The sequence below is a fragment of the Barbus barbus genome (genome assembly GCF_936440315.1).
Source record: "Barbus barbus genome assembly, chromosome: 49".
NCBI classification, from domain to species: Eukaryota; Metazoa; Chordata; class Actinopteri; order Cypriniformes; family Cyprinidae; genus Barbus; species Barbus barbus.
In genome coordinates this window covers 11,304,418-11,314,486 of record NC_136727.1, presented here as the reverse complement: position 1 = coordinate 11,314,486, position 10,069 = coordinate 11,304,418, and the positions used below count along the sequence as shown (strand labels likewise).

Sequence of the window (10,069 nt, the reverse complement as noted above, 5' to 3'; positions counted from 1 at the left end):
AAAAAAAAAAAAAAAAAAAAACAGCTTTAGATCGTTCAGGTAACATCACAGTATAAAGAATTAAGGAGGTGTAAACTTTTGAACGGGGTCATTTTTATAAATTCAACTATTATTTTCTCTTGTGGACTATATGTAAACATATTTTATGTGAATATCTTATTCAGGTCAGTACTAAATAAACAATAACCTGCATTTTGTATGATCCCTCTTATTTTGGTCAAATAATTAACATTTTGCAGATTCTGAAAGGTGTATGTAAAGTTTTGACTTCAACTGTATATGTATGTCTAAGTGTATATGTATGTATGTGGCAATGAAGACACTTTGAATGATTGATGATTGCCAGGTGATTCTTTTATTGAAAGAGGTTATGCAGAAGAATTCAAGAACTTAACTCACTTCACATTTCTAATTATGCTGTTGATCCATTGAAGATATGGTGAAGTCTTTGTGTACACATTAGGATACTGAGGTGAATTGCACTCTAAACTATATCCAAAATCTGTGATGCCAACTGCAATGTCTTCACAAACCAAAGGACCTCCTGAGTCATACTGTGAAAAAACACAGATCAACATCACTAAAATGCCAAATACTGTCTCAATTGAAACTCAGTTCATAAATTAACATAATCAATTCTGTGAATCATCTTTTGTACATACAAGGCAGGATCCACCATGGCCACGTGTGCACATCATCTGTGAGACTGAGTAGATTAGTCCCCATTTGTTTTTACATTCTTTGTTATTCAATATATACACGTTTGCCTCCATTAGACGATTGCTGTTTTGGCCGTTAGTCCACAGTTGTCCCCAGCCCGCAACACTACAGATAGTATCTGCTTCGACATCTTCCCCATCCTTTGGTAATGATATCCATTTAACATAGTTGTTTAGGTTGAGTTTTCTCTGTAGCTGTAATTCAAAAACACAATCACTATTAATAAAGAGGTTTAATAATCTTTTATAAGACTGAACTGCAGTTGATTACACTGCTATTTTGAGGTTAGTACAGAAGCCTTGAAGGCCAAGGTAATTTTTGATGGTGATGATCAGAATCTGATCAGGAATCACTATTTTATACAGTATGTACTGATCATTATTTTGAATAACTAAAAGCATTACAGTTGGTTACCTTTAAGAGCATGATGTCATTCAGATCCCAGTTCTCATGTGGGATGTAGGACTTCACTCCAATGTGATCAGAACTCTTAATGCTCCTTAAATCATGAGCACCAACCACAACCGTCAGAATCTCATATCTGTTGAAAAAAGCATTTTGTGCTGATTTATAGAGTCACGATGCTCATGTATGACATATATGGTTGCACTGCAAGTCTTATGTCAGCCAAAATGATTTTGACACATGAAACCAATTCAGACTAAACTGGGTTCTTACCCGGTCCAGCAATGTGCAGCAGTCAAGACAAACTCATCAGAGATGAGGAATCCACCACAGACATGTGTATATTCCTTCTGAATAGAAACCATGTAAGGTCTGGAGTGGGGTCTTGCTTCTGTGCCATTCACTATACCCACATTCACATGAGCTGAGAGAGAAAGACGGAGCTGTAAGTCAGCTTATTCAGTATATACCAGTTAAACATCATAATAAATGCTGTTATCTAATCAGTCTCACCAGTGAAGGTCAGGTGTGGCAGCAGAGAGGCCAGCAGGAGCAGAGAGATGATGGTCATGATGAAGAAACAATCAGTGAGCTCTCACTGACAAACAATGTATAAAAGTACTTGAAAAGTGGGTGGAGACATTGAGTTGCTCGTGAGTTTTGCTTTTCTTGCAGCATAGCAGCACAGTGATGAAAATATATTGTGGTATAGATGAAGATGAAGAAGCATGTATGCATACAAGCTGGTATTTGAATATTTTATAGTTCATAAAACAGCTGTTATGAAGTGTCATAAAAGGTATCAATGTCCTTCCAGAAAGACTGAGATTTATAATTTTGATGCAGGATAAACAAGGACAATCTGATGCAGACCGATTTATCCTACTTGTTGGGTCACGGAGTAATGATGGCTCAAAGGCATGATGCTGTAAGTCCCTTTAATCAGCACATTAAGCATAAAAAAAAAAAACTTTATAATGCTTGATTCTGATTTGCTGACAGACAACTGCTGATTTTTTCTGTAACTGCATGGCTAAAGGAGGGTCTTGACCTCATTTTTGTCAAATTGTTTCAGTAACTTCGAAGAGCTTTGCATCCTAGTACAGCAAAAGAATCCAACACCACAAAAACACTGATCAAGCAAATAAATATAAAAATAACAAAATATTAGCATTTTTTAAACAAAATTATCTTTTATCTATAAAAATGATCTTACTCCTGCTCTCTCCTCAACGCACACTAATGAGCCTACAGACTCGTGCACAGAAGCTTATCAGCTCTGCTCATGCTAGTAATTTTCACTACTGAAAAACATTTCTCAGAAGCAAGACCAGATCGCATAGATAGATAGCTGAGCGGTTGAGCTATCTGTCTATAGGATCTGGCCCTGAGCCCACCCAAATATCTTTACAATCAGAACGTCTAAAAAAAGACAGCATTAATTTATTTAATGATTTTTCCATTAAAAGCAATCTGAGGTGGGCTATTTGTTGAGAATATTGAGGAAGGGCAGAATACTGCCCCGATCATTAAAATAACACCACAAAAGTACTATATTTGTATAGTTTTGTTAGCTTTTCTGACATGCCTATTTGTAGAGCTATAGACATAGCATCAAACTTTAAAAACTTAATCTAAAAACTAAAAATCTTGCCCACCCAGCATATCTGCCCACCCACTCTTCTATATCTGGCAGGAATCAGGCCTACTCAGAAGAGAAGTGGTTAAAGGTTTGGCTTTAGTAGTAATGCTGTCAAGCTGTGCAAATTTGGATAATTCACACGTTTAATCACTCCCTCTTTCTTTCTCTCTCATAACTGCATGAGTTATGTTATTATAGTTCTAAAATTGTTTTGGAATTAGTAACGGTAGATTGAGGTGAGATGCATAGAAATTAGTTCTAGTTCAGTTCTACATCAAAGCATTTTAAGGACCAAAAAATGTGGGCGAAAAATCTGTGCTTTAGAAGCTCCGTTTTTAAATACCATTTTTGACCATTTTATAATCAGTTTTGAAGTTTTCACTCTTTGCCTAATCAAGTAGGCAAGATATGAGACCTCCTTGCTCATATGTCTGTCATGTAATACTTATATGTGGTTGTGACAATGAGGACACTTCGAATCGATGCTTGCCATGTGATACTTTTACTGAAATAAGATATTCAAGAAGTTTCCATGAAGTCACTTAACGTTTTTGATTATTTTGTGGATCCATTTGAGATATGCTGAAATCTTAGTATACACATTAGGATGCTCAGGTAAATTACAGACATTAAAATCACCAAAGGATGTGACACCAACTGCAGATTTTCCACAAACCAAAGGACCTCCTGAATCCCCCTGTGAAGAAACAGATCAATATATGATTTAGAATGGTATATCAGTTTAAACTCAGTGAAACCAAGTGAAACAGAGTCTGTGAATGATCATTTGTACATACTTTGCAGGATCCACCACGGCCATATGCACACATCATCGTTGTGATTGAATATTTCACACTTCCTTTCCATTTTTTTTCACATTGTCTGTCTTTCAATATCTTCACGTTTGCCTCCATTAGACGATCACTTACTGAGCCTTTAGTCTGCAGTCTTCCCCAGCCAGCAACACTACAGACAGTACCTGATTTGATCCCTGTTTTATTCTTTATTAATGATATCGGTTCAACATTTTGGCTTAGTTTGACCTTTTTCTCTAGCTGTAATAAAAAAAATAAAAAAATAAATCACTATTCATATATATATATATATGTTGTTGCCTTGTTAAACTGCTTTAAATTACTTTTTTTCATATCAATCTACACTTGATACACCATAATGGCAAAGCAAAAACAGAACTGTCACAACTTCATAAATTTATTTGGAAATTTTGGGTATGATGCGACAAGCTTTGCTCATCAGCATTTGGCAATTATCTACCATTCTTCTCCTCACCTCTTCACCTCTCAAACTGAGGTTGGATGGGGGCAGACACACGTTTTCAGGTTTCTCCAGAAATATTTGATTGGGTTCAAGCTCAGGCTGTGGCTGGGCCACTCAAAGACATTCACAGAGTTGGATATAAGCCACTCTTGCTGTGTGTTAAGGGTCATTGTCCTGTTGGAAGGTGAACCTTCTTCCCAGTCTGAGGTTTTGAATGCTCTGGACTGGGTTTTCATTAAGACTATCTCAATGTTTTGGTGCACTGAGCATTTCTTCTACTCTGACGAGTTCCTCAGTCCCTGCCGCTGAAAAGCAGCCCCACAGCATGAGACTGCTACGGGCACACTTTACTTTTGGGATGGTACTCTGCAGGTGATGAACAGTGCCTGGTTTCCTTCAAACATGATGTTTGAAATTAACGTTCATCAGACCAGAGAATCTTGTTTCTCTCAATCTGAGGGTCCTTTAGGTGTTTTTTTGCAAATTCCAAGTGGTTTTCATGTGTCTTCACTGAGAAGAGGATGGATTTTGGACACACCGCCATAAAGCCCATATTGGTGAAGGGTTGCAGTGATGTTTGTCCTTCTGTAGGTTTCTCCTGTCTCAACATATGATCATGGAGCTCAACTAGAGTGACCATCAGGCTCTTGATCACCACTCTAACCAAAGCCCTTCTCCATCAGTTACTCAGTATGGCCAGGAGGCTAGCTCTAGGAAGAGTCCTGGTAATGCAGCAATCAAGAGTTTTTTTCTGAACTCTTCCTCAGATGTGTGGCTTGATGCGATCCTGTTTCCGATCCTGTTTTTTACCCGAAGGCTTGTTTTTTGCTCTGATATGCATTTTTAGCTGTTAGGCCTTTTAAGACGTGTGTGCCTTTCCAAATCATACCCATTCGATTGAATTTGCCACAGGTTAAATACACTCAAAGTATAGTAACATCTACAACCTGAATTTCAAGTGTCCCAGATAAGGGTATGAATACTTATGCAATGGAATCATTTAAGTTTTTTTGCTTGTGTAACACTTCCCAGTGTGGGGTAATAAATTCACAGAGGGCGGTTGCACATTTAAGGGGGGATTTATTCTGAAAAATATGAATTAATCTTTTAGTAGCAGCACTCGTGGTTAACACACATTTACTCTCGCTCTGGAACTCTCTCGAGATTCAGTATATATTGAATAGTACATTTTTAACATACAAATATTATCCTGTAACTCAGCACCAACTGCTTAGAACAATATCTCTGCTACATTCTCAATAAACAGCAATCGTGTTGTCACATGAACTTATGTTAACACGTGTAAACTTATAAATCAACGCATAACACGGTTAATACAACAGATACTTGCTTCACTTTCTATTCAAACTAATTGGGAAATATACACACAACCATTATAAACATTAATACACTTAGGTCTCACACATTTTCCACCAGTTTACCTGAAAAATATGAATTAATCTTTTAGTAGCAGCACTCGTGGTTAACACACATTTACTCTCGCTCTGGAACTCTCTCGAGATTCAGCGAGAGCGCAGTTCCATAACTCACCACGTGAATTTACCGCCACCTGCTGGTGTAATCTGAGACTGCGATTTCTTTCAAACCCAAAATGTCTATTTAATCTTAGAACCACAGTTATGTAGCTTATTTTTTCCCTTGATTTACATTTCTGGAATGCAATGCTTTCACCCATTGCGTTACACTTGCCATTATGGTGAATGGAGTGTAGATTGATGTGCTAAAAAAAAAGTTATTTAAAGCATTTTAACATAAGGCAGCAACATACATGGAAAAAATGAAGGGGTTGAATACTTTCGCAAGGCACTTTGTGTGTGTATATTTCCTACTTTACCCTCAAAAGCATAATGTCATTCTTGTGCGAATCGCTGCTATACTTTGGATGCTTGTGGTAGGACTTCACTCCGATGCGGACAGACCCCTCATTCTCATTTTTTAGGTCATGTGCACCAATCACAGCTGTCAGTATCATATTTCTGTTGAACAAAAGTCTTATTAGTATAATGAATGTTTTTCACAACTTTATGTATTCTTTTAAGAGCATATTTATCTTACTGATTTGATGACAAAACTTTGTAAACCATATACTACTGTAAATTAATTTAAAAACTCAATCATCAATAATCTGTACCAATAATCAATCAATACAAAGTCTTACTTCTTTTGACAATGTGCAGCAGTCAGTACAAACTCATCAGAAATAAGGAATCCACCGCAGTTATGATGTCCTTTTATCTGAAGAGAAACCATGTAAGGTCTGGAGTTGGGTTTTGCTTCTGTGCCATTCACTATTCCCACATGAGCTGAGAGAGAGATGTGTCAGTCGGCTTATTCTGCACATACCAATTAAGCATAAAAATCAGCATAATATGCTGTTATATAATCAGTCTTACCAGTGAAGGTCAGGTGTGGCAGCAGAGAGGCCAGCAGGAGCAGAGAGAAGATGGACATGATAACAATCAGTGAGCTCTCACTGACAAACACTGTATAAACAGAAGGGTGGGTGGAGACACTGAGCAATGATGGTGGCAATGATGAGTAAACATTGTTCTTGGCCACAGATGGTTTGGTCTAGAAGTATTAAGCAGGATATCTTACATTTTGGTACTTGAATACTTAACATTTATTACTACAAATATATGAACGGAATATATGAATGGAAAAGCAACATTATATCACAGGAGGCATATTTATAGGTCTATATAGTAGCCTACCTATTTAGTCCATTTAGAGGTATTATTTATAAAGTTGGGGATGCTGTCCCCTGGTGGTGAGTTTAGGGAATTGCAGAGATTACAAACTTGTACTAAATAATCTTCAGCTATTTTGGTAGATAGTGAAATCATTTGGCATGAAGTTTATGTCTTGACACTTTGTGAACAGAATGAAAGACCTCAAACCACACATGATAAAGAATTTCACGCGACGGTGAAAGATTGCCACACACAAACTACGTTAACCGCATTAGTCCATTTAGAAAAAACTTGATAGCAGCAATTAGTGTTGGGAAGTTACTAGTTACATGTAACTAAATTACGTAATTTAATTGCAAAATGAATGTAATGTTACAGTTAGTGAGAAAAAATGTGTAATTAAATTACAGCTACTTATGAAAATGTTAATGATTACAAATGTAACTTTTTTTATACTTTTTTAATAACTTTTTTATATTCTATTTGGGTTTATGATTTTTTAAAATATATATTAACTGTTTTTTTTTTCTACAAACCATTGTTAGATGCCAGTGCTTCCTGTCATAACTGTGCAAAGAATTGATTAAAAACAACAACAAAAAAAACAGTATCACTGCAAAAAGAAAAAGAAAGTTGAGCCAACTTAAAATTTTAAGGCAACCAGCTTCAGCAGATTTTTGAGTTCTCTCAACTCATTTTTGTAGGAGATTCTCAACTTTTTGTTGTATGAACTTAAAACAACAAGTTGAGAAAACTCAAAAAAACTCAGCTGAAGCTGATTACTTTAAAATTTTAAGTTGGCTCAACTTTTTTTTTTTTTTTTTTTTTTTACAGTGTAGCTACCAAAATTATTTATTGTTATTGTCTTAAATCTGTATTTAACCTCAGATTGATCTCAAAGCCAGTCTTATTTTGTGGTGGCTGTGCTTTAAAATGAAATTATTATAATCTCAATTCAACTGATGAAGGATTTCGAAAGTCTGACAGTAATCAGTGTGGAGTACTACTGTAAATAGGGTAACTTGTAATCTGTAACCTATTACATTCCCAAAGTAACCTTCCCAACACTGGCAGCAATATAAAATATGATGATCACAATGTTAGAGCCATTATGTGAACAGTTTGCATGCTGAATTCATCCAATCAATGACACTGACACTACAAACTGTTAACAGAGTTACAGTGCTGTGTGTGTGCACGTTGGATGGGTTAAATGCAGAGCACGAATTCCGAGTATGGGTCACCATACTTGGCAATATTTCACTTCACTTCACTTGTGACGAGTGGGGCGGGTCCGAGAGCCGTGGGAACGGAGCGAGGCCGGTGGAGTTAATGTAGTGAGCAACACCTTCACCACTCGTCACAACGGTATATATTTTGTTTATACACGGTTTCAAATAAAAGCAAACCTTGAGGTATAATGTAACATTGTTGTGTATAATTCCTAATCACAAGCTTGTTCAGAAATGGTGACAAAAACTTGATAAAAAACAAAACAAAAAAAAACATCTTTTACTTTAAACCTAATTTAAATAAACAAATATTTGAATATTAATTTTTGATGTGCCCAAATATTCAAATACAATATTTATACACACACACACACACACACACACACACACACAATGAAGACACTTTGAATGACTGATGATTGCCAAGTGATCCTTTTATTAAAACAGGTTATGCAGAAGAATTCAAGAACTGAACTCACTTCACATTTCTAATTATGCTGTTGATCCATGGAATATATAGTGAAATCTTAGTATACACATTAGGTTTCTCATGTGAATTGCAGAGTGATTTATATCCAAATGATGTGACACCAACTGCAGTTTTTCCACAAACCAAAGGACCCCCAGAATCCCCCTGTTAAGAGAAAAAGTCAATGAAATGCCATATACTTTATCAGTTGAAACTCAGTTCATAAATTAACATAAGAATCAAAGTGTGTGAATCATCTTTTGTACGTACAATGCAGGATCCACCATGGCCATGTGCGCACATCATCTGTGAGACTGAGTAGTACTTCTCTCCCCAGCTCTTGTAACATTCTCTGTTGTTCATTATATGCACGTTTGCCTCCATTAGACGATCGCTCTTTGGGCCATCAGTCCACAGTTCTCCCCAGCCCGCAACACTACAGAGAGCATTCACCTCGACATCTTCACCTTTCTTTGGTAATGATATCCATTCAACATAGTTGTTTAGGTTGACTTTTTCCTGTAACTGTAATTCAAAAACACAACTGTTATTAATAAACCCAAGACTGAACTGCTGCTGATTATACTGCTAGCTGTTTGTGAAGTTGTCAACAGCTAAATGTATTACAAGCTGTTACCCTCAAAAGCATGATATCATTCCAAGAAAAAATTATTATATAGCTTGGATGTGGGATGTAGGACTTCACTCCGATACGATCTGAATTCTTACTGTTCCTTAAGTCATGAGCACCAACCACAACCGTCAGAATCTGAGATCTGTTGAAAGAGAAAGTCATGATGCACAATTTCATCATACAATGTCAGCCAAAATTATTTTAACTACACAAAAACCCCTCACTCTTTCCAGCAATGTGCAGCAGTCAACACAAACTCATCAGAAATGAGGAATCCGCCACAGACATGTGTCTTATTCAATTGAATAGAAACCATGTAAGGTCTGGAGTGGGGTTTTGCTTCTTTGCCATTCACTATACCCACCTTCACATGAGCTGAGAGAGAGAAATCAGTGCCAAATCAGCTTCTTCAGTAAATACAAATTACATGTTCTTAAAAAAATAGAATAATTAGCTACTTTATAATCAGTCTCACCAGTGAAGGTCAGGTGTGGCAGCAGAGAGGCCAGCAGGAGCAGAGAGATGATGGTCATGATGAAGAAACAATCAGTGAGCTCCTACTGACAAAACACTGTATATATAGGTCGAAGGTGGGCGGAGAGACTGAGTTCCCATAAGTTCTTTTTATCTTGCAATATGAGCAACATAGTGATGAAAAGATATTGATGCTGTTAATACTTCCGTTCCCACCTTCAGACTAAAGATGGTCTAGATGATAAAATATGAAGCATGTATGCGTGCATGCATTTTGGTAGCTGTAGTTTTTTTTTTTTTTTTACCTACAAATGCACAATCAACAACAAGATCTGTCGAATGTTCATTAATGAGGACAGATTTCTCTCTTCTACTTCTTTTGTCATGATGGCTAAAACACATGGAGCGCACATATAATTAAAGGTTACTCTGTGGCTTTCTAAAATTCTTGATTTTTAAATTGTTTCCTATATGATCTTATTTCAAAGAGCTTTGCCACAG

The 10,069-nt window shown here is 36.6% G+C and overlaps 3 protein-coding genes across 3 annotated transcripts; all 3 read right to left on the bottom strand.

The window, feature by feature from the left end:
* Window positions 1–334: 334 nt before the first annotated feature.
* LOC306867322 (mast cell protease 3-like) lies at window positions 335–1,708 on the bottom strand. Its single transcript, XM_079412924.1, has 5 exons — window positions 1,639–1,708; window positions 1,399–1,549; window positions 1,135–1,261; window positions 663–914; window positions 335–554 (listed from the first exon to the last, which is right to left on the bottom strand). The coding sequence occupies exons 1-5, from the start codon at window positions 1,694–1,696 to the stop codon at window positions 396–398; spliced, it is 747 nt and encodes a 248-aa protein (XP_079269050.1). The 5' UTR covers window positions 1,697–1,708; the 3' UTR covers window positions 335–395.
* A 1,597-nt stretch (window positions 1,709–3,305) lies between these two features.
* Window positions 3,306–6,517, bottom strand: LOC306867276 (granzyme B-like; the record flags this gene model as incomplete). The annotated part of the gene is made up of 5 exons (XM_079412876.1): window positions 3,306–3,464; window positions 3,565–3,822; window positions 5,901–6,042; window positions 6,225–6,369; window positions 6,460–6,517. 5 exons carry the CDS (start codon window positions 6,515–6,517, stop codon window positions 3,306–3,308), a joined length of 762 nt encoding a protein of 253 aa, XP_079269002.1.
* A 1,891-nt stretch (window positions 6,518–8,408) lies between these two features.
* Window positions 8,409–9,639, bottom strand: LOC306867318 (mast cell protease 1A-like). Its single transcript, XM_079412919.1, has 5 exons — window positions 9,570–9,639; window positions 9,319–9,469; window positions 9,098–9,236; window positions 8,731–8,985; window positions 8,409–8,625 (listed from the first exon to the last, which is right to left on the bottom strand). The coding sequence occupies exons 1-5, from the start codon at window positions 9,625–9,627 to the stop codon at window positions 8,467–8,469; spliced, it is 762 nt and encodes a 253-aa protein (XP_079269045.1). The 5' UTR covers window positions 9,628–9,639; the 3' UTR covers window positions 8,409–8,466.
* Window positions 9,640–10,069: the final 430 nt, after the last annotated feature.

Bases quoted from the DNA above. Each gene is read 5' to 3' on its own strand.
- LOC306867322 (XM_079412924.1), bottom strand. From the start codon at position 1,696: ATGACCATCATCTCTCTGCTCCTGCTGGCCTCTCTGCTGCCACACCTG. The intron at 915-1,134 runs GTAACCAACTGT...TTTGAATTACAG, and splicing joins ATGACATCATGCTCTTAAAG to CTACAGAGAAAACTCAACCT. The intron at 555-662 runs GTATGTACAAAA...GTTTTTTCACAG, and splicing joins GCCATGGTGGATCCTGCCTT to TATGACTCAGGAGGTCCTTT.
- LOC306867318 (XM_079412919.1), bottom strand. From the start codon at position 9,627: ATGACCATCATCTCTCTGCTCCTGCTGGCCTCTCTGCTGCCACACCTG. The intron at 9,237-9,318 runs GTGAGGGGTTTT...CTCTTTCAACAG, and splicing joins GCTGCACATTGCTGGAAAGA to ATCTCAGATTCTGACGGTTG. The intron at 8,986-9,097 runs GTAACAGCTTGT...TTTGAATTACAG, and splicing joins ATGATATCATGCTTTTGAGG to TTACAGGAAAAAGTCAACCT.